Below are 26517 nucleotides of genomic sequence, written 5' to 3'. Positions count from 1 at the left end.
AGCTTGTGGAAGGCTACCCAAAACATTTGACCCAAGCTAAACAATTTAAAGGCAATGCTACCAAACAGTAATTGAGTGCATGTTAACGTCTGACATACTAGGAATGTGATGAAAGAAATAAAAGCTGAAATAACTCAATTCTCTCTACTATTATTGACATTTCACATTCTTAAAATAAAGTGGTGATCCTAACTGACCTAAGACAGGGTATTTTTACTATGATTAAATGTCAGGAAATGTGAAAAACTGAGTTTAAATGTAGTTGGCTAAGATGTATGTAAACTTCCGACTTCAACTGTATATACATACGCTAGGCGGCACAAAAAAAACACACACACACGGATGGATGGATGGGTGTGAGTATTGTAGGCTCTAGTGGGGAAAGTGGCAAGAACATGTCCTTAATTCATCAAGGGCTTCAACATACTAATGTATATTTTTCACAATTTTCAAAATTTAACGTGCAATTCCAATATCAACATGGTAAACCATGGATCCATCCATAGAGAGGAGGAAAAGAGCCAACGAGGGAGGAAGAAAAGCAACACAAACAACAGAGCCCCAGCCAGCAAAATCCTTTAACTATAAACCAACCATGACCATCACACTACAGGTCCACTATTGTGTACTTGCAATTGCAGGAGAGTTCTCAGAATATCTTCCTGGTCATGATTCTATGCAACGCCTTCTATAACCCCCACGATGTTCCTAGAAGGAGATAGCGATGAGAGAACCCCTCCTGCTCTTGGAGCACTTACACACTGTACACACACACAGAATGTAAGGTCAGTAGGTTGATCTCATCCTTAAATCTTAGCTATTGATCAGCTGATGTGGCATTATGGACCATGCACTGGGTGATCCTGTGACTGCAGCTGAAACACGTCACGAAGACACGAGCCGAATGATTTGACTACTGGTAATACTGTAGAACTCACTACTGTCTTTATTGTAATTCCTCAGCTCAATGTACTGTGCTTATGTCATAACAATGGAGATAGAGAGAGATAATGTGCTCCTGGCTGGTTGCATCACCGCCTGGTATGGCAACTGCTCGGCCTCTGACCACAAGTCACTGCAGAGGGTGGTGTGTACGGCCCAGTACATCACTGGGGCCAAGCTCCCTGCCATCCAAGACCACTATGCCAGGGGGTGTCAGAGGAAGGCCCTAAAATTGGTCTAAGACTCCTGCCACCATAGTCATAGACTGTTCTCTCTGCTACCGCACGGCAACCGGTACCGGAGCGCCAAGTCTCGGTCCAAAAGGCTTCGTAGCAGCTTCTACCCCCAAACCACAAGTCTCCTGAACAGCTCATCAAAAGGGCCACCCAGAACCCTCTTTTACGCTGCTGCTACTCTCTGTTTATTATCTATGCATAGCCACCTTAACTCTACCTACATGTACATATTACCTCAAATACCTCGACTAACCGGTGCCCCTGCACATTGACTCTGTACCGGTACCCCCTGTATACAGTCTCGCTATTGTTATTTTACTGCTGCGGTTTAATTACTTGTTACTTTTTATTTTCTATTTTTTACTTAACACTTTTTCTTAAAAACTTCTTAAAGCATTGTTGGTAATGGGCTTGGAAGTAAGCATTTCACTGTAAGGTCTACACCTGTTGTATTAGCATACCACAGCAACCTCCGGCAAATGTATGCTTCGTACAACTTTTTTTATTGTGCCTCCACTTGTCCAAACATGCCATTATAAAGCAGGTAAAGTGACCATCCAGACCTGTAGAGAACCCATGGCAACCGCAGGGGATGACTCAAAGGTCAGAGACAACAGAAGAAATGACCTCAGCAGGAAGTATAAATAACTACTAGGTGACAACACACACAAAAACAGGTACCCACGCACATGATGTGACCTTGCATGGATTAGACTATGAGCCATGGAGGTCAAAGACTCTTGGAATGGGGGATATAGAGAGGGGAGGTATTTCCCGAAAGTAGCCTTTCACACAATGTCAGTGAGACAGAGCTAAGTGTAGAACACACTACAGGGTCCATCACAATTAAACACCCTCTCAAACCCTGTCACAACCAACCATCAACACTCGCATAACCTACACCAGAAACAGCGGGGGGGGGGGGGGGGGGGGGGAGGAACAGAGATAGACAAGAGAGAAAGAGTGATAAGTTGTGGAGCAAGCTTGGAGAGGGAGGAGCAGTGGGGAGATGGACTATGAAAGAGTGAGAGGGGAAGAAAGAAAGAGTGGGGAGGCGAAGGGAGGTGTGTAATTCCAACAGAGAGGTTCCTGTTAGAGCTGTCTGTTCAGCTCTCTGCTATCGCAGACACTTACACCTGCTCAGGATCAGAGCCACAGTGCTATAGAGGTTGTCTCTCATGCCCGCACCCTTTGAAATATCTGTCCAGTATCCTCGCTATCCCATATGACACAGGTGTGACAAAACATGTATTTTTTCAGCTCTTATTACATTGGTATCCAGTTTATAATAGTAATAAGGCACCTAGGGGGTTTGTGGTGTATGGCCAATATACCACGGCTAAAGTCTGTATCCAGGCAAGCAGCGTTGCGTTGTGCATAAGAACAGCCCTTAGCCGTGGTATATTGGCTATATACCACAACCCCTCGGGCCTTATTCTTTAAATATATATATATATATATATATATATATATATATATACACACACACACTTTATAAGACAGCGAGAGCAAGACACAGAAATGGCCCTGTAAGAGTTTCCACAAATAAGACCGGGCTATTGTTAAAAGTGACTTCCTCAATCTCCAGACCAATGATTGCTCTCCCCCACACGCTTTGCTCCAAGGAGAGATTTAAGCGCGAAATAGCAGAGGCTTTAGCATATTTTCCAAAGTTTAGCAAAGTGTGTAATGAAATACTGTCTGAGTATTTGTGTGGGTGTCACTGTGTGTCTAAGTTTGTGTGTGTGTGTATGTGTGGTACAATAAGTTAGCAAACAAAGCCCTGCTAAGCCCACAGCTCTTCTCCGTTCTAAAGCAAACAGTGGCTGTACCATGGAGCTTAACACTCGAGAGAGGAGGAGAGGACAATATATGGAATTCAATTTCTACTCCTACTGCCAATCTCCAAATACCACCTAATGCATGAAAATTGAAATTCACACTTCTACAGTATGGTACCAGGCTTGAATTTATATGTACCCTTAAAAAGCACTTACTGTACTGCCCCCCCCCCCCCCCTCCCACACACACACACCCCCTTATCTCATCCTCCTCAAACACACGTAACACGGACACTCCCGACACATTATTTATAGAGTTTAAAAAAAAACTGTTCCCCTACGGACAGAGATTTTCTCCTCGGTTGTTTTTAAATTGTTTTGAGCATAAACAAACAAAGTTGGTTCAGTCTACTAGATATTTCAAGGGAATTTCCATATGCACAAAAAGCTGATTTCTCGCAAATGTTGTGCACAAACTTGTTCACATCCCTGTCAATTGACAGATTTCCTTATATGAACTGTAACTCAGTAAAATCTTTGAAATTGTTACATGTTGAATATTATTGTTGAGTATATGTCGTCTATATGCCTACTGTAAGTATATTTTAATGCAGTCATCTCAGCTTTCATTTGAAGCATCGTTTTATCCTTCACTTGTTTGTAACAATTGAAACTTGGTAGTCACCTTTGTTCTGATGTTTTCGGTAGTCACAGAGCTGTTCAGTGGGTGAAAATGACACACTTACGAGTGGTCTGAGGCAGTCGGTAAATAACGTGCGTTTTCAAGTGCAACTTTAGTAACGATGGTTTTGGGAAACAGTTGAAAGATTCGTAAGATGCTCCTACGAAGGTTCTAACAATGAACTTAGCCTTAAGATGCTTCTGGGAAGGGCTTCCCGAGTGGTGCAGTGGTCTAAGGCACTGCATCGCAGTGCGAGCTGTAGAGTTTCTGGGTTCGTGTCCAGGCTCTGTTTCTGGGTTCGAGTCACTGTCGCAGCCAGCCGCGACAGGGAGACCCATAGGGTGGCGCACAATTGGCCCAGTGTTGTCCGGGTTAGGGGAGGGTTTGGCCGACAGGGATGTCCTTGTCCCATCGCGCACTCGCGACTCCGGTGGCAGGCCGGGCGCAGTGCACGTTTCCTCCGACACATTGGTGCGGCTGGCTTCTGGGTTAAGTGGGCATTGTGTCAAGAAGCAAATATATATATATATATAGAAAAAATAAAAAACATCTAATAAAAGATTTGATAAAAAAAAAAAAAGTTTAAAGATGCTTCTGGGAAACAGGGTCCTGGTATGTGTATTTGTGCATAAATTACCCTGGGGAGTTCTATGTTGTTGCCTGCTTGTTGCCTAGAGTGACCAATACAATGAGTCCTAATGAAAGTAGTAGCCCGCTCAGAGTCCTGACTTGTAAGACCAGAATAAGCATTTCTTCCCTCAGCCCATGGCCAACAGCCGTGACCTGCAGAACCCATCTCCACCTCAGCCAACAGCCGTGACCTGCAGAACCCATCTCCACCTCAACCCATGGCCAACAGCCGTGACCTGCAGAACCCATCTCCACCTCAACCCATGGCCAACAGCCGTGACCTGCAGAACCCATCTCCACCTCAACCCATGGCCAACAGCCGTGACCTGCAGAACCCATCTCCACCTCAACCCATGGCCAACAGCCGTGACCTGCAGAACCCATCTCCACCTCAGCCAACAGCCGTGACCTGCAGAACCCATCTCCACCTCAACCCATGGCCAACAGCCGTGACCTGCAGAACCCATCTCCACCTCAGCCAACAGCCGTGACCTGCAGAACCCATCTCCACCTCAGCCAACAGCCGTGACCTGCAAAACCCATCTCCACCTCAGCCCATGGCCAACAGCCGTGACCTGTAGAACCCATCTCCACCTCAGCCCATGGCCAACAGCCGTGACCTGCAGAACCCATCTCCACCTCAACCCATGGCCAACAGCCGTGACCTGCAGAACCCATCTCCACCTCAGCCAACAGCCGTGACCTGCAGAACCCATCTCCACCCAGCCCATGGCCAACAGCCGTGACCTGTAGAACCCATCTCCACCTCAGCCCATGGCCAACAGCCGTGACCTGCAGAACCCATCTCCACCTCAACCCATGGCCAACAGCCGTGACCTGCAGAACCCATCTCCACCTCAGCCAACAGCCGTGACCTGCAGAACCCATCTCCACCTCAGCCCATGGCCAACAGCCGTGACCTGTAGAACCCATCTCCACCTCAGCCCATGGCCAACAGCCGTGACCTGCAGAACCCATCTCCACCTCAACCCATGGCCAACAGCCGTGACCTGCAGAACCCATCTCCACCTCAACCCCTGGCCAATAGCCGTGACCTGCAGAACCCATCTCCACCTCAGCCAACAGCCGTGACCTGCAGAACCCATCTCCACCTCAGCCCATGGCCAACAGCCGTGACCTGCAGAACCCATCTCCACCTCAGCCCAGAAAAATGATAGAGCAATATCACAGACACATCACAGATAAACCTCCATAAAGTGCTGTGGTTTGTCCTGCAGGGAGACAGAAAGGAAAATAACATGGTGTGTAGCGACTAGAAAACATGCTATTATAACTGATACATAATCACACACGCGCACGCGCACTCACACACACGCGCACTCACACACACGCGCACACACACACACACACGCACATGCACACAGGACAGTACAAAAGCCATAAAGTGTGTTATTATCATTCTAAATCTATGGGATTATTATGCCAGGGGGAGAATACCCTGCCTGCAATAAGACACACACTATAAAGACATTGCTCTGTATTACGACCACATTGGTTAGGATGGGGAATGTGTGGAGATAGAGACGCGTGTGTGTGTGTGTGTGTGTGTGCGTGCGTGTGTGAGTGCGCGTGTGTGTTTATGTATCAGTTATAATAGCATGTTTTCTAGTCGCTACACACCATGTTATTTTCCTTTCTGTCTCCCTGCAGGACAAACCACAGCACTTTATGGAGGTTTATCTGTCTACCAAGAAGCCTGAAAGAGAGAGGCGAAGCCAAGGCTGCATGACTGAGTCTCCCGGACTAAATCAGACTCAGTTGGCTGCGGCTGTCTTTAAATATATGGAGAGTAAAACACAAAATGTGTATTTTGACTTGACTCTTGTTATTGATATTGATTATTGTCCAGCACTGTTGAGGGAGCAAGCAAACAAGCATTTCGCTGCACCATTTATATACTGCGTATGTGACGAATACATGTATTTTGAATTAACACGCACAAGGCACGCACGCACACACACTGATGTAATGTCTGCATGCATTGGGTTTGGATCTGGGTAAAAACATAAGAGGTATTCAGTCATTTTCAACCATTCTGCCAATGTACTGTGCATTTAAGACCCCTTGACTTTCTCCACATTATGTTACGTTACAGCCTTATTCTAAAATTGATTACAAATGCCAAGGGAGGGGGTGAATACTTTGCAAGGCACTGTACAAGTGTTTTAAAGTCACCATTGGCCTCATGGTGAAATCCTTGAGCGGTGCCCTTTCCGGCAACTGAGTTAGGAAGGACACTTGTATCTTTGTAGAGTATTAATACGCCATCCAAAGTGTCATGAATAATTTCACCATGCTCAAAGGGATATTCAATGTCTGCTTCTTTGTGAAGCATTGGAAAATGTCCTTGGTCTTTGTGATTGAATCGGTGTTTGAAATTCACTGCTCGATTGAGGGACATAATTGTATGTGTGAGGTACAGAGATGAGGTAGTCGCTCAAAAATCATCTTAAACTCTATTATCGCGCACAGAGTCCATGCCACTTATTATGCGACTTCTTATTGACTCAAGACATTTCATTAATTTGTAAAAAAAAAAATGGAAATGTACCTTGAGATTATGGGGTATTGTGAGTAAGCCAGCGACAAAAAAAAAAATCTAAATTGAATCCATTTTAAATTCAGGATGTAACGCAACAAAATGTAGAAAAAGTCAAGTGGTGTGAATACTTTATGTACCTCTGGATGTGGTACCATGCTGGCACTATTTACTTTCACCAGATTACATGATCTAAATGGTTGATCTTGTTTGTCTCCTGCAAACTCAACAGTGAGGAACTATGTTTAATCAATAGTCGTTAATACAAAGTCCAGCTACAATATGTGTCCTGTACCAGTTATTGCAGGAAAAGTGATAATATAAAAATGTGTCCACGTCATTCAGGGTTGGGTATGTTACTTTCTAAATGTAATCTGTTACCTGTCCAAAAATTGTCATCAGTAATGTAACTTTTGGATGACCAAAACTCAGAATGTAGTTTGTAATCGTATTACTTCTAGTTACTTGTGCCCTTAATAGCCATTAGAAGAAATGTATATTACCAATTGAACGACATCTATTGTAGAATAAATCAATGTTAGAGTTTACATAGCTGGCCATAAATGGATGTTGCCTTTTATTTTGTGGCAGGGTTCCCCAACTAGTGGCCTACGGGTGGTTTTATTTGTCCTTCAAAGTTTTCTGAGCAAAGAAAATATATACACATTTCTTTATTTACATTGTTGGACATAAAAGGCTGTAAAAACAACTGGAAATCAGCTCCAAGTGATTTTTATTTAAGAAATATGTTCCAAGTATTCCCATGCATAATAGAGAGACAGATATGATCGTATACAAATGTAAGTAAAGTTTGAAATGATTATGTTTTAGTCAAACATATCTGTTGGGCTTCCTGTGGTCCATTTGCAGTCTAAACATGATCTGTAATTATGTTCCGGCCAACCGACCATTCGCTCAATAAAATATAGGGCCTGGTGATGAATCTAGTTGATGATCTTTGTTTTATAGGTTGGTTATATAGGCTTCTTCTAACCCATTGCTTTCTACTACAGATAATAATATGATTAGGCCATTTCTTTACATTAAAAACAAAAGTCTGTCAGATATCCAGTCATTCCAATTGATGTAATATCCCTTGATCTTCAAGAATAGGACTGCAACAATTTCAATGATTTGACTAATTGACAGTTAATTAGGCCCTAATCTATGGCAGCCATGGGTGGGCCTGGGAGGGCATAGGCCGACCCACTGTGGAGCCAAACCCAGTCAATCAGAATTAGTTTTCCCCCACAAATGCTTTATTACAGACATAAATAGGCCTCAGCACCCCCAACCTCCCCCTCAGACGATCCCGCAGGTGAAGAAGACGGGTGTGGAGGTCCTGGGCTGGTGTGGTTACACGTGGTCTGCAGTTGTGTGGCCGGTTGGACGTACTGCCAAATTTTCTAAAACAACGTTTGAGGCGGCTTATGGTAGAGAAATTAACATTCCATTGTCTGGCAACAGCTTTGGTGGATATTCCTGCAGTCAGCATGCCAATTGCTTGCTACTTCACAACTTGAGAAATCTGTGGCATTCTGTTGTGTGACAAAACTGCACATTTTAGAGTGACCTTTTATTGTCCCCAGCACAAGGTGCACCTGTGTGATGATCATGCTGTTTAATCAGCTTCTTGTTATGCCACATCTGTCAGGTGGCTGGAATATCTTGGCAAATGAGAAACGCTCACTAACAGGGATGTAAACAAATTTGTGACCAGAATTTGAGAGAAATATGCATTTTGTGCATATGGAACATTTCTGGGATATTTTTGCATGGAATAGCCTTCATTTCTCAGATCAAGAATAGACTAACGAGTTTCAGAAGAAAGGTATTTGTTTCAGGTAATTTTGAGCCTGCAATCAAACCCACAAATGCTGATGCTCCAGATACTCAACAAGTCTAAAGAAGGCCAGTTTTATTGATTCTTTAATCAACAGTTTTCAGTTGTGCTAACATAAATGCAAAAAGGTTTTCTAATGATCAATTAGCCTTTTGAAATGTTAAACTTTGGTGCCATTGGAACACAGGAGTGATGTTTGATGCCTATGTAGATATTCCATAAAAAATTTGCCAGCTACAATCGTCATTTACAACATTAACAATGTGTACACTATATTTCTGATCAATTTGATGTTATTTTAATGGACAAAAAAGTTCAAAAACAAGGACATTTCTAAGTGACCCCAAACTTTTGAACATTAGTGTACATTTCTGAACAGCCATCCACATCAACCACAATCCGTAAAGCGCAATTATCTAAATGACAGAGCAGCAGTGTGATTCACACCAATGCACTAAGTAGCTATTAATAGTAAGTGATATCCCTATCACCCCTAGGCTACACCACTGCTGTCATCCTAACCTCCAAGCGTTTATTCAAGTTGGATAATCTTTCGATGATGACAGCAGTTGCACCATTGGAAGACATTGCTTGGACTGAATACTACAAAAGCATATACCTGCTTAAATTTGCAAATGTTTTAATGTTGATTTGAATGTGATTGATAAAAACAGAAGGTGTCAAAGATTTGTTTCGCAAACATCCTTTCTGAATTTAAAAATAATCTGAGAAGTAATTATACAGTTTTTCCCCAAAAATTGTAATCTGATTACAATGCTTTTGCTGGTAACGTAATGGATTCGAGTTAGTTTTTTTGTAATCGATAACATCAAATAAAATGAAATGTTATTTGTCACATGCTTAGTAAACAACAGGTGTAGACTAATAGTGAAATTCTTACTTACAACGCAGAGTGAAAGATAGATCTTGAAAAAAATATATAGTGTATGTACTATAAAATCAAATCAAATTATATTTGTCACATGCGCCGAATACAACAGGTGTAGTAGACCTTACAGTGAAATGCGTACTTACGAGCCCTTAACCAACAATGCAGTTAAGAAAAATAAGTGTTTAGTCAAAAATAGATAAGTAAAAAATAACAAATTACAAATAGTTAAAGAGTAGCAGTAAAATGACAGCAGTGAGGCTATATACAGGGGTACAGAGTCAATGTGCGGGGGCACAAGCTAGTCAAGGTATAGTTAAAGTGACTGTGCATAGATAACAACCAGAAAGTAGCAGCAGTATAAAAGAGAGGGGTACAACGCAAATAGTCTGGGTAGCCATTTGATTAGGTAGGTGTAAAGTGACTGGGCAACAGGATAGATAAGACAGTAGCAGCAGCGTATGTGGTGAGTGAGAAACATGTGTGTGTGTGTGTGTGTGTGTATTTGAGTTGAGGTGTCAGTCTAAGTATGTGTGAGTGTGTGGGTAGTCCGGGTAACCTTTTCATTGGCTATTTAGCTGTCTTGTTTAGCGGGTAGAAGTTGTTCAAGGTTCTGTTAGTGCCGGACTCAGCACTGCAGGACCGCTTGCCGTGCAGTAGCAGAGAGAACAGTCTATGGCTTGGGTGGATAGAGTCTTTGACAATTTTTTGGTCCTTCCTCCGACACCGCCTGGTATAGAGGTCCTGAATGGCAGCGCTCCTGGCCCCAGTGATGCACTGGGCCGTACTCACCACCCTCTGTAGTGCCTTGGGGTCGGGTGCCTTGTATTCGCCGTACCAAGCGATGACGCAGCCAGACAAGACCCTCTATATCGCGCAGCTGTAATCCGTTACTCCACAACCCTGCATCATATATTTCACCCTCTTTAGGAAATAAAAAGGTAGCAATGGCGAGTGTATGGGTTTATATTACCCCCCGGGCTGTGTGCAGGGAAACAAACCGACCCACTCACTCGCGTCACCCGGAGAGCAGCAGACCACTCTATTCCTGTGAGCCTACCAGAGGGAAGTGACAGAGAAACACCGTATATCAACGTCTAGCACGCTAACAGTTTACCTTTCAGATGAAAGAGAGAACGGAGAGGGGGATGGAGAGAGGGACGAAGAGAGGAAAACAGAGGAAGGAAAGGGAGTGCTGGGGGGGGGGGGGGTATGAGAGAATGAAAGAGTACCGGAGGGAGAAAAAGGGAATGGGAAAGCAAGGGAGATCATAGGTGGCGTCCTCCGTTCAGGGTATATGCATACAGATGAACACACTCACACGAGCGAGAGAAGGGCCTCCTCTTTATTCAGGCACCACAGAGGGCAGTCCTTATCAGGACTTTCTAAACAGGACAGATAACATGCATCCGTCCACACAACCGCAACAAGATAACGCCAGACACACACAGGGCTTTCACTCCCCTTCTCACACTCCCAGATACAGAGCCTTCTGAAAGTATTCAGACACCTCGACTTTTCCCACATTTTGTTACGTTACAGCCTCATTCAAAAATGTATGAAATACATAAAATCCTCGGCAATCTACACAGAATAGCCCATAATGACAATGTGAAAACAGGTTCAGAAATGTTTGCAAATGTATTAGAAATAAAAAACTGAAATACCTTCTTTACATAATTATTCAGACCCTTTGCTGTGAGACTCGAAATTGAGCTCAGGTGCGTCCTGTTTCCATTGATCGTCCTTGAGATTTTTCGACAACTTGATTGGAGTCCACCTGTTGAAAATTTTACTGATTGGACATGATTTGGAAAGGCACACCTGTCTATATAAGGTCCCACAGTTGACTGTGCATGTCAGAGCAAAAACCAAGCCATGAGGTGGAAGCTCCAAGACAGGATTGTGTTGAGGCACAGATCTGGGGAAGGGTACCAAAAAATGTCTGCAGCATTCTTAAATGGAAGAAGTTTCGAACCACCAAGACTCTTCCTGGAGTTGGTCGCCCGACCAAACTGAGCCATCGAGGGAGAAGAGCCTTGGTGAGGGAGAAGAGCCTTGGTAAGGGAGGTTAACATGAACCAGATGGTCACTCTGACAGAGCTCCAGAGTTTCTCTGTTGAGATGTGAGAACCTTCCAGAAGGACAACCAGCACTACACCAATCAGGTCTTTATGGTAGAGTGGCCAGTCGGAAGCCACTTCTCAGTAAAAGGCACATGACAGCCCACTTGCAAAAAGTCACCTAAAGACTCTCAAACCATGAGAAACAAGATTCTCTGGTCTGATGAAACCAAGATTGAACTATTTGGCCTGAATGCCAAGCTTCACATCTGTACGAAACCTGACACCATACCTATGGTGAAGTATGGTGGTGGCAGCATCATGCTGTAGAGATGTTTTTCAGCCATAGGGACTGGGAGACTAGTCAGGATCAAAGCAAAGATGAACAGAGCAAAGCACTGATAGATCCTTCATGAAAATCTGCTCAATCTCTGAGAGACCTGAAAATAGCTGTGCAGCAACGCTCCCCATCCAACCTGGAAGAGCTTGAGAGGATCTGCAGAGAAGAATGGGAGAAACTCCCCAAATACAGGTGTGCCAAGCTAGTACCCAAGACAACTCGAGGCTATAATCGCAGCAAAAGGTTATTCAACAAAGTACTGGGGAAAGGGTCTGAATACTTACGTAAATGTGATATTTCCGTTTTTTAAATATTTTATTGAGCAACATTTTCTAAAAACCTGTTTTTGCTTTGTCATTAAGGGGTATTGTGTGTAGATTGATGAGGGGGGAAAAACTATGTAATCAATTTTAGAATAAGGCTGTAACGTGACAAAATGTGGAAAAAGTGAAGGGGTCTGAGTGCTTTCCGAATGCGCTGTACACACGACAGACCAGGGAGAGCCGAGGAAGGTGGAGGACAGGAAAATAGAGGAATGGATGACTACCGTAAGTCAATAAAGGTCTCAAGGTTCTCTTACTTGGAGAAAGCAGTCAGACAGACCGAGGAGAAGTAATCGATACACAGGATAGGCAGTATGAGAGAGGTTTTTACAAGCTTGCATCATTCCAGAGCAGGTCGGTAGGCCACGGGGCTAAAGAGTATTTCAGGTGAAAGACCTTAAAACACAGTAGGGGTACAGACTTCTCTTGCTAGGGCGACATTTACATTTGTACACTTCAGTCATTTAGCAGGCGCTCTTATCCAGAGTGGCTTAGAGGATCAATTAGGGTTAAGTGCCTCGCTCAGCTATTTCAGCGAGTCGGCTCGAGGATTCGAACCAGCGACCTTTCGGTTCCTGGCCCAACGCTCGAATACCCGCAGCAGTTATCAACCTTGGGTCTGGGCCCGCTCTTAACGATGGACTGACTGTGTAACACATGGTAAAGCCCTGTGACAGAGGGAACACGCACCAACAGATTCCCCTGAATATCCTTTCGACTGGCAGCAACACAACCACATAAACGAACACTGGAACCAAGTGACTCTCGGGCAAACACTCCCCTGTCCACTTCCATTATAGAGACAGACAGAGGAGACGGGATCGATACATGGGATTGGCAGGGAGAGAGAGAGAGAGGTCTTACACGCTTCCTAATCAGCGTCATGTTTCGGCAGGGCAATGGAGAAACATCACACACACGCACCTTATATGCACACGCAAGCGCACAAAATCATATGGGCTTTTCAATGAGACGGCTGACGGCAGAGTTGAGCTGGATATTGATGTGACATGATCGTGGTCAGGTATTGAGCTTTAGGTCTTAAATGCAGATGGCCACTCAGAGAGATTAATATTGGTTGATAAAGAGAGACCCATCCACATCATGTCCCTGGCTCTCAACATCTGTTCAGGAGGACGCAGATGTACCCAGCACTCGGGTACAAGGGTAGTTCAACACAAAACATGTCCTGTGCCCAGCACTCATGAACAAGGTGAGTTCAAAACATGCACCAAGCACTCAATGAACAAGGCTAGTTCAACACCAGGTTGAGATATAAGGACACACATCTAGCTGCACTTCAAATACCTCTCATCTTCTTAGGAAATAAGCTTTTAAAGTGCTTTCCTCATACTCTTAGATTTAAGTGCTCAAAATGGCAATGAACAAAAGGTCACTTTTTAAAACAGACATGTTGTATGTCCATGATGGTCGCAAACATTCCGAATACAGCTCCCACAAAAACAACATCTAGGCCTGTTTTTCTTTCCAAACCAAGACGACAAAATTGTCAACAAACGTTGACAGTGACCGTGAGGAAACATACAGGTGGGCACTTTCCAATTTCTTGAGAGAGGAGAGGGTTCTGGGTAATGGTTGTGTGGCTGCTAGTTTTCCCAAATACCACTGAGAGCTATGTTGTGAAAGGATGCAGTCACCTGAAATGGTCTTTACTGGTGGATAGTGCTGGGTGTGTGTGTGTGTGTGTGTGTGTGTGTGTGTGTGTGTGTGTGTGTGTGTGTGTGTGTGTGTGTGTGTGGGGAGAGAGAAAGAAAAGAGAGGAGAGAGAGAAAGAAGGAGAGAAAGAGAGAGAAGACCGTTAACAGCAAAGCTGAGCTGGGAATGAAGCAAATGTCTGCCGGCATCTACAGAGAAACAGAGAGAGAAAGAAAAACAGAGATAAACAGAGTGTGGAGGTGTGTTTAGGTGTTTGCATCGTGGCATGTCTTCTGTCCTGTTGCCACGGTCTCTAATGCTGCTCCCTCCACAACAGTCTCTAACATGCTGACCACACCGGTCTCGTAGCGTGCTCGAGTGTCGCAAAATAAATGTACACATACATGTTATTCAATCATTGCACCCACACTGCTTGCGCTTGTTAACGGGCGTCTGCGTTTGCCAGAAGTTCTGCATCACCTCTATTTGTTCTGCGTCACCTCTATTTGTTCTGCGTCACCTCTATTTGTTCTGCGTCACCTCTATTCGTTCTGCGTCACCTCTATTCGTTCTGCGTCACCTCTATTCGTTCTGCGTCACCTCTATTTGTTCTGCGTCACCTCTATTTGTTCTGCGTCACCTCTATTTGTTCTGCGTCACCTCTATTTGTTCTGCGTCACCTCTATTTGTTCTGTGTCACCTCTATCTGTTCTGCGTCACTTCTATTTGTTCTACGTCACTTCTATTTGTTCTACGTCACTTCTATTTGTTCTGCGTCACTTCTATTTGTTCTGCGCCACTTCTATTTGTTCTGCGTCACCTCTATTTGTTCTGCGTCACCTCTATTTGTTCTGCGTCACCTCTATTTGTGACGCAGAACGTGATACAAGTCCTGCCTCTCCCATCTCCTCATTGGTTTTTATACCCAACTCATTGGGTGATTGATTGAAAGATGAACTGAGGTCGGTTGTGGTAATATACCTTATTATGAAAGTTAGTTGCCAATCGCCATATAAAGTCCAAAGAAGAAAAAGCCTGGAAGGAGGAGAGATGACTAGAAACGGCCGTTTTATATGTGAATTAATTGTCAGAGTAGAGGACCTTGTGCATTTCGGGTAAAATAACAACCCAAAATGTATATCCATGGACAAATTACCTAGCAACTGTAAGCTAGCTAGCTAAATTGCCATAAATGTCTAAAAGTTTTTGACCTGTTCCGGTTGACAAAATCAAAATCAATTTGTGTGTGTCCGAATTGGGTGGTGTAATGCTGCTCCCTCCACAGCAGTCTAACTCTGCTCCCTCCACAGCCATCTCTAACGCTGCTCCCTCCACAGCAGTCTCTAACTCTGCTCCCTCCACAGCAGTCTCTAACGCTGCTCCCTCCACAGCAGTCTAACGCTGCTCCCTCCACAGCAGTCTCTAACACTGCTCCCTCCACAGCAGTCTCTAAGACTGTCTCACTCAGGTACACATCACTCTCATAAACCCTCGAGTAACAGCTTCATCACAGCCCAGCCCATTGTGTGTGTGTGTGTGTGTGTGTGTGTGTGTGTGTGTGTGTGAGAGAGACAGACAGAGAGACACAGAGAGAGAGAGAGAGAGAGAGAGAGACAGAAAGAGACAGAAAGAGACAGAGACAGAGAGAGACAGAGAGAGACAGAGAGAGACAGAGAGAGAGAGTGTGCGTCACTCACAGCAGAGTAGTTAGAGAGGGGAAGTGTGTGTCATTGCTGTAAATCCAGGCAGGCCCGGCAGTGCTTTAGCCTGTTCTCAACACAATTACTGACCAAACGACATGAAAGAGGGCTTAACCACGACATGAGGTTTCAGTTAGGAGTGTGTGTAGTGTGTGTAGTGTGTGTGTGAACTGCATATTAACATATTTCTTAAACTTTGGTATTTATTTTGGCGGTTGTATTTTTTGACATTTACCAATGCAATGAACATAAGGAAGGCAGGGATGTACAGTTAGAAGCATGCATTTGGTGTGTGTGTGTGTGTGTGTGTGTTGGACTAAGCGAGGCCAGGAGGTTTTGGTTATCAGGCCTAATAGGGGCTTTCAGTATGAGAGTAAATGACTTTAGTATATCCTGCCAGGTTAGTGCCATACAATTGGTCCCTTTTCTCTCTCCCCTACATCTCTGCTGTTACAACCTGATACATCACAAGCGAAATGAGTTGTTTTGAATAACATCATTAGAAGTTTAAAGTGTAATGACATGTCCATTACCAAAAGCTCTTTCCTTCCTTCTCTTTTTCTCTCTCTACCCCCCTCCCTCGCCCCCTCCCCCATTCTCTCGAAAAAAAAGCAAACACGCAGGAAGCGAATGACGGGGGAAAACGGAACACTTAATCACAAGGGGCTTGTGGACATCTCAAATGTTGTTCAAGAGGCCATTAATATAGAGTCATTTGAGTAGGAGATGGGCGGAACAGACTGGCCCAGAATGGCAGATGGAAAGCTCAGTGCTTTGATTGCATTTATCAAAGGCTGGAGCAGGAAAGCAAACCATTATTCTATTAGATCTTGGAGGGCGTCTCTATTCGGCCACGCACACAAACATACACGACCAAAAGTATGTGGACAACTGCTCGCGGGAACATCTCATTCTGAAATCATGGGCATTAATATGGAGTTGGTCCACCCTTTGCTGCTATAATAGCATCCACTCTTCTGGGAAGGCTTTCCACTAGATGTTGGAGCATTGCTGCGGGAACTTACTTCCAGTCAGCCACAAGAGCATGAGTGATGTTGGGCGATTCGGCCTGGCTCGCAGTCGCCTGCCCAATTCATCCCAAATGTGTTCGATGGGGTTGAGGTCAGGGCTCTGTGCAGGCCTGTCAAGTTCTTCCACACTTGTCAAATTGTCATGCTGAAACAGTAAAGGGCCTTCCCCAAACTGTTGCCAAAGTTAGAATGTCCATTGTACTCTGTAGTGTTAAGATTTCCCTTCACGAGAACTAAGGGGCCCGGGCTGAACCATGAAACACAGCCCCAGACCATTATTCCTCCTCCATAAAACCTTACAGTTGTCACTATGCATACGGGCAAGTAGCGTTCTCCTGGCATCCGCCAAATTCATATTGGTCTCTTGGACTGCCAGATGGTGAACCGTGATTCGTCACTCCAGAGAAGGCGTTTCCACTGCTCCAGAGTCCAATGGTGGCGAGCTTTACACTGCTCCAGCCGACGCTCGCCACTTTGCATGTTGATCTTAGGCTTGTGTGCAGCTGCTCGGCCAAGGAAACCCATTTCATGAAGCTCCCAACAAACAAGTTAATGTGCTGACGTTGCTGCCAGAGGCCGTTTGGAACCTGGTAGTGAGTGTTGCACACACAGAGCGACAGAGAGAGAGAGACAGAGAGAAAGACAGAGAGAGACAGAGAGATAGAAACAGACAGAGACAGACAGACAGAAAGAGAGAGTGAAACAGAGAGAGAGAAACAGAGAGAAAGAGAGAGAGAGAGTGCGCGCTAATGTACTATTGTGGTCATTTACCAAGTGGTCGGGTCCACGGTTCACAGAGACTCTGAAGGGGAGTGGTCCAGTGATTACACTCACTATGGGTCGGCTAGAGGGGAAACACATGGCAGTGGAACCCCTGAACGATTCGAGACATGAACACAAGTGTTCCCCTGACCAACACAGACCAGGCTAAGACACCATAGGATCTTACTCTGGGGGGGAAACACACCAACATATAAGTCATGTGAGTTTGCAGTGGAAACGTCCACACGACCAAGGTCTGGACATGCAAACATGTTTTAGAAACTATTACTGTACTGGTGATAGTTGGAGTATTAGTGTGCCATCAGAGCAGCAAGATTTGTGACCTGTTGCCACGAGAAAAGGGCAACCAGTGAAGAACACACACCATTGTAAATACAACCCATATCTATGCTTATTTATTTTTATATTGTGTCCTTTACCATTTGTACATTGTTAAAACACTGTATATATATATATATATATAATTAGACATTTGTAATGTCTTTATTGTTTTGAAACTTCTGTATGTGTGATGTTTACTGTTAATTTTTATTGTTTATTTCACTTTATATATTCACTTTATATATTATCTACCTTACTTGCTTTGGCAATGTTAACACATGTTTCCCATGCCAATAAAGCCCTTGAATTGAATTGTATTACAATTCTTCCAGAGGAGAGAGAGAGAAGTTCAGACTGATTTGAGATCAGATCCAGTATGTGTGGAATATAGATGAGGTTTTCAGATGATGCCAGTAGAGGTGAAAGGGGTGAGAGAGAGGACAGAGCACAGAGGAAGAGACACACAGTCATCTTTCTGAGGTCAGCTTAGATGGAAGTTACTCAATGAAAGCCCTGGAGCGCGCGCACACACACACACACACACACACACACACACACACACACACACAGTACAGTAACTCTCACCCAAACGCCCCGTCAGACTGTTCATAAAGTTAGTTATAGAAATATAGCATATAGAATGTCATTTTTTTTTACCGTGGTCTGTGATCTTGCAGGAGACCAGGTAGAGTTCTTTGAGGCTCCTCCCCTCCTTGGCGATGATCTCCACACACCTGGGAGGAAGAGACAGAGAAACAGGGGGGGATGAGAGGAAAGCTCCGGATCACCCGAATAGTTTTCAAAACACACAGGGTCTGGTTCTACGCTTATGACTTCTACGCACACACACATGCACGCACTCACGGCAGGCAGGCCACTATAGGTTAACCATGACAGCTCCAGGGACATATCTGTTCATATATTCACTGTGTGCTTCTCCTAACACTTACACTGATCAATAATTAACCATGATCTGCTCTCATTAGAGCCCACAGACCAGGGCCTACGATAACGCAGCGGACGGGGAGGGTGTGTGTGTGTGTGTGTGTTTTTACACTTCAAAAGGAGCTCAGTGGTGGAATATCTGCATTCGGCCCAGTCTCTCTACCCTGGCACCCTAGAGACCCCCCCCCCTGTGAACGCATGTGTGTACGTGCACGCATGTCTGTGTGCGCACGTTCGAGCGTGAGCGCGCGCGTGGGTGTGCGCGCACTCCAGGGGAGGCCGGAGGAAGATCAGAGAAGCTGTTTCAGATGATTTCCTGTAAATGGTCCTAATGAGCCGAGAGTTAGCAACACTGGTTTGATCAATGCGTTTGACCCATTAACCTTCAGCAAAACCCTCAGATGTTTTTTCGGTCCTGATTATGCTGCATATTTCATTTCGTCAAATGCACACGGGGGCTTTCCCATGAGGTTAGAGAGGGATATTATGACGCCCCACTGTCTCCTACAGCTGAACGCTGGGCCTTTCAAGTTCTGGGCCTGTATTCATAAAAGCATCTCTGAATAGAGTCTTTTAAGCCGAAATCACGGCCCGTCAATGGCATGAAAGGTGCATGGTAGAGTAGCCAGCGTCAATTCACATACACTGCGTAGCGTATGCCAGCATAACTGTTCCACAATAAACAGTTGATACGCAGGCCCTGGGACAGGGTTCCTTTTGACTCACCTTCGACTCACCTTGCTTTGCTTGCTCAGGAGGACGTTTGTAGCATATAATTGCGAGTCTCTCTCTTCTACAAGTCTCTCTCTTCTACATGAACATTATTCTCTTTTGAAATCAGAGTCCTTGAGTTTTCCAGACATAACCTGCCTAGGCTATATGCCTACGATCGAAATAACCACAGGTAGACTGCAAATTGTTTCAAAACATGTAACTTATTTGACTGACAAACCTTAGCTTACAGCCCAATACATTTTAAACTACGTCTTTAGTCTACATAGCATAGGGAAGATCGAAACACAGGTACGTATGTGGCAGGGTGTACAGACAAACACGGATTACAAAGGGAAAACCAGCCGTGTCGCGGACACCGACGTCATGCTCCCAGACAAGCTAAACACCTTCTTCGCCCGCTTTTAGGATAACACAGTGCCACCGATGCGGCCCGCTCCCAAGTACTGTGGGCTCTCGTTCTCCCTGGCCGACATTAAAGCGTGTTAACCCTTGCAAGGCTGCCGGCCCAGATGGTATCCCTAGCCGCGTCCTCAGAGCATGCGCAGACCAGCTGGCTGGTGTGTTTACGGACATATTCAATCGCTCACTATCCCAGTCTGTTGTCCCCACATGCTTCATGATGGCCACCATCGTTCCTGTAGCCAAGAAGGCAAAGGTAACTGAACTAAATGACTATCGCCCCGAAGCACCCACTTCTGTCATCGTGAAGTGCTTTGAGAGACTAGTCAAGGATCATATCACCTCTACCTTACCTGTCACTCTAGACCCACTACAATTTGCATACCGCACCAACAGATCCACGGATGACGCAATCGCCATCACACTACACACTGCCCTATCCCATCTGGGCAAGAGGAATACCCATGTAAGAATGCTGTTCATTAACTGTAGCTCAGCATTCAACACAATAGTACCCTCCAAGCGCATCATTAAGCTCTGGGCCCTGGGTCTGAACCCCGCCCTGTGCAACTGGGTCCTGGACTTCCTGACGGGCCGCGCCCTCCTGTACTGTACTCCCTGTTCACCCATGACTGCATGGCCACGTACACCTCCGACTCAATAATCAAGTGTCCAGACGACACAACAGTTGTAGGCCTGATTACCAACAATGACGAGACAGCCTACAAGGAGGAGGTGAGGGCCCTGGTAGAGTGGTGCCAGGAAAATAACCTCTCCCTCAACGTCAACAAAACAAAGGTGCTGATCGTGGACTTCAGAGAGAGCAGAGAGAGCACGCCCATATCCACATCGATGGGACCGCAGTGGGAGAAGGTGGAAAGCTTCACATCACCGACGATCTGAAATGGTCCACCAACACAGACAGTGTTGTGAAGAAGGCGCAACAGCAGGTGGCTGAAGAAATTCGGCTTGGCCCCTAAGACCCTCACAAACCTTTACAGATGCACAATTGAGAGCATCCTGTCACAGCCTGGTATGGCAACTCCACTGCCCGCAACCGCAGGGCTCTCCAGAGGGTGGTGCGGTCTGCCCAACACATCACCGGGGGCAAACTACCTGTCCTCCAGGACACCTATAGCACCTGATGTCACAGGAAGGCCAAAAAGATCATCAAGGACATCAACCACCAGAGCCACTGCCTGTTCCCAACCCTACCATCCAGAAGGCGAGGTCAGTACAGGTGCATCAAAGCTGAAAAACAACTGAAAAACAGCTTCTATCTCAAGGCCGTCAGACTGTTAAATAGCCATCACTAGCTGGCTAACACCCAGTTAATCAACCCTGCACCTTAGAGACTGCTGACCTATAGACACAGTTATTTTAATAATGGAACACTCATCACTTCAATTATGTTTTACATACTGATTTACTCATTTCATATATATATATATATATATATATATACTGTATTATATTCTACTGTATTTTAGTTAATGCCACTCCGACAGCTCGTCCTAATATTTATATATTTCTTAACTCTATTCTTCTACTTTAGATTTGTGTGTATTGTTGTGAACTGTTAGATACTACTGCACTGTTGGAGCTAGGAACACAAGCATTTCGCTACACCCGCAATAACTTCTGCTAAATATGTGTATGTGACCAATATCATTTGAACAACTCAACTAATTCCTTTCCTACAAACGACCCTCACATTTTATCTGCTTACTTTACCAGTATTGCTCCACGTAGACGCCAGAAAAATAGACTTGCTTTCTAATTTCATAAGCTACAGTATGATGCTGTAGACACTGTTGAGGCTCGCGGCCCGTCTTTTCTCTGTCATTCAGTCAAACGCATTCTATTTCCAAATGCTTTCCGTTTGAATTGGGATTTAGGCTGTGTTGACACAGGCAGCCTAATTCTGATCTTTTGACCAATTACATCAGATCTTTTCACATCATATATGGGTCTTTTGAAGAATATCTGATGTGAAAAGATCTGATGTAATTGTGTAAAGCTTTATGACAACAGGACCTAATCTGAATAATACTCATGTTTTCCAAGTCAATGATTTTTGTGACAATGTGATGACATGTCGAACAATGGTACCCTGTGACAACAGGAAGGAGTAGAACACTGTCACAGGATAGAACCTTCAATCCCCATCATCACAAACACCTCATGTCACACACTCCCTCCAGAGAATCAGGATCACAAGTAGAAAACTATTCCATTGTTCCATGGCTTCGGTCCCAAATGGCACCCTATTCCCGATCGTGTACCACTTTTGACCAGTGCCCATTAAGTGTACTGTAGGGAATAGGGCGCTATTTGGGTTACACAATTTCACTGGAGAGTCAATACAACACATTTCCAGTTGAATTGAGACAAATCGCATTTACCGGGCCCATCTTTGATTCTCCAGTCTTTATGTGATATGATAAATATGCTCTCGCATATGAAACACGACATGGATAAGTATTCTCACGTATTACACCTTGTGGCGTGACACATTTGCAAACGGAAGACTCAAAGATAAAAGCCAATAAGAAAAGCATATGTGACAGTAGCAACAAGAATGGGTACATGGACTATTCTGGCTGTATCGAGTGAATCTGCCTCCCAACATGGACCCCACCCCATTAGCTTGAGTTCACTGGTCTGAATCTACATAGATAGAGAACCTTTTATATTGCATTGTGCCTCTCCCTCCCATCTCCTCTCCCTCGCATCCACCTCTCTTTCCATTTCCACTGAAGACGATTATCCAAATGGAGGAAAAAGATTTCTGTAAATTTACTGCAGTTTGATGCGTTTCAGTGGCGCCCATGAAAAGATCATCGAGGACCATTGTTAGACCATCAGGCGACAGTACATTGCTCTCCACACAACTAATGCCGTTTCCATATCCCTGCAAACCCCACTCCCCCACAGCTGAGGTGACCTGATACGCAGTCCAGACCGTGAACCATGCCCTCTAATAGACATGCGGTCATTCCAAATAGGCCACTCTAAACCCGTTACCGGCTCATTCTAAACTGTAAATGTTTGTCTTGTACGAGTTCAAATGCACACAGCTCCACTAATTAGGTTATTCCGCGAAACGTGGCGCCGTTCTGGACAAAAACGGGGAACCTGACACGCCGACACACTCTATCTGTGGTAGAGAAAACAGCAAAGACCCACTCAGATCTCATCAAACGTGAGAAGTAGAGCCAACTGGTCAAACTGACCCACCAGTCAAACTGGGGAACTGAGACGGAAGAACCATTAAGTCCCATGGATCATTATTCTCCGTGGAGTATATTAGTGCTGCAGCATTAGTGACCATCCAGGCTGACAAATGAGCACATTGAGCAGCGATAGAGGGGTAACGGATCGAGGGATGAGGGAGGAGAGTGATGTTTCCTCCGAGAGCTTGTTACTGTGTACCCTGATCTCTGGGGTCAGGGCAAACCCAATTAGAGCCAACATCGGAGAAAAGGGGGGGGGGGGCAGACAGAGAGGCAGAGGGAGAGAGATGCAGAGAGAGCGAGAGAGAAAGTGAGAGACAGACAGAGAGGCAGAGGGAGAGAAATGCAGAGAGAGAGAGAGAGAAAGTGAGAGACAGACAGAGAGGCAGAGGGAGAGAAATGCAGAGAGAGAGAGAGACACAGAGAGAGAGAAAGAGAGAGACAAAAATTGAGGAAGAGAGCGAGCGATAGCACGAGAGATTGATAGAGGCAAAAAAAATTAAAAATTAGACAGTGAGCCTGAGAGGTCTTTCATGAGACCCAGCTGGGATGAGAGGCGATGAAGAGTAGAGGCGAGGAGAGAATCTAAGGAGGAAGACGGCACAGTGCGTGTCACATTAAAGAATCCCCCCCTGATTGAGAAGCAACAAGCACCTGCCTACCCTTGGGTTCCCCCATGCTCATGTCCCGCGCTCAGCTGACATGAATTAGTGATCCACTCTCTTTCAATCATGTCGAGCTACCATGACAAAAGGCCCTGGGCGGAGTGTGCCCACTAGAACACCGAGAGAAGGTAACACACTGGAAGAGGGGCTTAGTACGCAAAATATATCTATGCTACAATATATAAATGTACCGGTAGTCCTAGTGCCTAGTGCTGCTGGTGGGGTAAGAATGATGATGGGAGATGTACAGGCATTACTATGGCTTCACTTAGGACTGGACCGTGTGTAGGAATATATGTTTCTGAACCCATAAGTGGTTGACTCTTGTATTCATGTTGTATTCTTCTGTGCTTGTTTGAGCATTGATCTTTTTTTGTCCAGTAAGGTAAAGCGATAAATGCTTCATAGGCGTTCCTACATTTGTATCAAGGAATATGACGGGCCAATTAGTGTCCAGAACTCTGTGTTCGACTACCTGTTGCTACCCGCTACTGGCTCAACCCTCAACAGCCAACAAGGGGAGTTACTATGACAACAAAGGAGTTGCTATGACAACAAAACGACTCCACAGCTGAGTGATTAGTGTGAGTGGCATAGAATAAAGAGAGAGAGAGGTAGAAAATGAAGAGAGAACGAGTGAGAAAGAAGTGATGAAGAAGTGACAACAGAGGAGATGAGCAAAGAGAATGAGAATTGGAAAACACATAAATTAACTGTAGGCAAGACAATAAAACACTTCACAAAACACAGAATTCAGACAAGAAAACAGAACAGCTCTGTGTATGACGCGACTGTACAAGAGAGGAGAGAGAGAAAGGAAGTGAAGAGAGAAAGTGAGAGGTGGAGAGAGCAAGAGAAGTGAGACACAGAGTGAGAGAGCATGTGAGCGAGAAGAGTGTGACACACAAAGAGAGAGAGTGCAAGAGAGAGAGAGAGAGAATGCAAGAGAGAGTACGAGAGAGAGAATGCGAGAGAGAGAATGCGAGAGAGAGAGCGTGAGATGTGCCTGGTGGTGTCTCCCTGGGGCTCAGAGTGTTTTGACTCCCTGTCACTGTCACATTTACATAGGTAAACAATAATACAACCGTCTCCTCACACACAGAGGGAAATCAGCACAGCACAGCACACACACTCAGAAACACACACAGAGGTAAATCAGCACAGCACACACACTCAGAAACACACACAGAGGGAAATCAGCACAGCACAGCACACACACAGAAACACACACAGAGGGAAATCAGCACAGCACAGCACACACACACTCAGAAACACACACAGAGGGAAATCAGCACAGCACAGCACACACACTCAGAAACACACACAGAGGGAAATCAGCACAGCACAGCACACACACTCAGAAACACACACAGAGGTAAATCAGCACAGCACACACACAGAGGTAAAGCAGCACAGCACACACACTCAGAAACACACACAGAGGTAAAGCAGCACAGCACACACACTCAGAAACACACACGGAGGTAAAGCAGCACAGCACACACACTCAGAAACACACACAGAGGTAAATCAGCACAGCACACACACTCAGAAACACACACAGAGGGAAATCAGCACAGCACACACACTCAGAAACACACACAGAGGGAAATCAGCACAGCACACACACTCAGACACACACACAGAGGTAAATCAGCACAGCACACACACTCAGAAACACACACAGAGGTAAAGCAGCACAGCACACACAATCAGAAACACACACAGAGGGAAATCAGCACAGCACACACACTCAGAAACACACACAGAGGTAAATCAGCACAGCACACACACTCAGAAACACACACAGAGGTAAATCAGCACAGCACACACACTCAGAAACACACACAGAGGTAAAGCAGCACACCACACACACAGAAACACACACAATCAGAACCACACACACTCAGAAACACACACAGCACAGCACACACACTCAGAAACACACACAGAGGGAAATCAGCACAGCACAGCACACACACTCAGAAACACACACAGAGGTAAATCAGCACAGCACACACACTCAGAAACACACACAGAGGTAAATCAGCACAGCACACACACTCAGAAACACACACAGAGGTAAAGCAGCACAGCACACACAATCAGAAACACACACAGAGGTAAATCAGCACAGCACACACACTCAGAAACACACACAAGGGGTTTCCATTAAATGATAAATAAAATTGTCCAGGAAACAAAACAAAAAAATCCCATTGCGAAATAATTGGTGGAAATACCAGTTGATGTAAATACAATGGACTGGTCATGCTTATTGGTGTAACGTCTACTTCCAACTCTCAAACACGTAGATCCCCTGAACGCTGCTCATTCTCCAGATCCCAATCACCTGAATTTTGATCACCTGTTCACACACCTGTATGTAATTATCACACACTATTTAGTTCAGTTCTTTGCACCCCATCATTGAGAGATATTGTTTGTTTTGTGACACACTTAAATTCAGAGCTCAGTTTTTCCAGTAATTTAAATCCTCCTGTGTACGATAGTTTTTGCCTATCTCACTAACCACGCCTTTTGCATATTCTCTGCCAGTACTTTAGCATATCGGATTTCCTGTTATCAACCTATTGCCTGATCTCTCGGACGACGTTTCTAGACTTTTCCCTGCCTGTACTGTTGCCCTTTTGGACCCCCTGTGTATGACCTTCTGCCTGCCCCTGGAAACAGCGACCTGCCTCCTCCTGTGGTCCATTACAAATAAACACCTGCTGCGCCCTGCGTTGAGACCAA

General features: G+C 45.0%; 1 protein-coding gene across 1 annotated transcript in view; it reads right to left on the bottom strand.

Moving 5' to 3' along the window:
- The window catches only part of LOC135544687 (F-box/LRR-repeat protein 17-like), a 315158-nt gene that overhangs the window by 82401 nt on the left and 206240 nt on the right, over positions 1 to 26517 (bottom strand). The window contains exon 9 of the mRNA XM_064972507.1: positions 18438 to 18514. Coding sequence (XP_064828579.1) covers positions 18438 to 18514 — 77 coding nt within the window. The remainder of the gene's footprint in view (positions 1 to 18437; positions 18515 to 26517) is intronic.

The sequence above is a fragment of the Oncorhynchus masou genome, chromosome 1 (assembly GCF_036934945.1).
Source record: "Oncorhynchus masou masou isolate Uvic2021 chromosome 1, UVic_Omas_1.1, whole genome shotgun sequence".
Lineage (NCBI taxonomy): Eukaryota > Metazoa > Chordata > Actinopteri > Salmoniformes > Salmonidae > Oncorhynchus > Oncorhynchus masou.
Note: the sequence above shows the minus strand (reverse complement) of the source record. Positions and strands in the feature narration are given on the sequence as shown.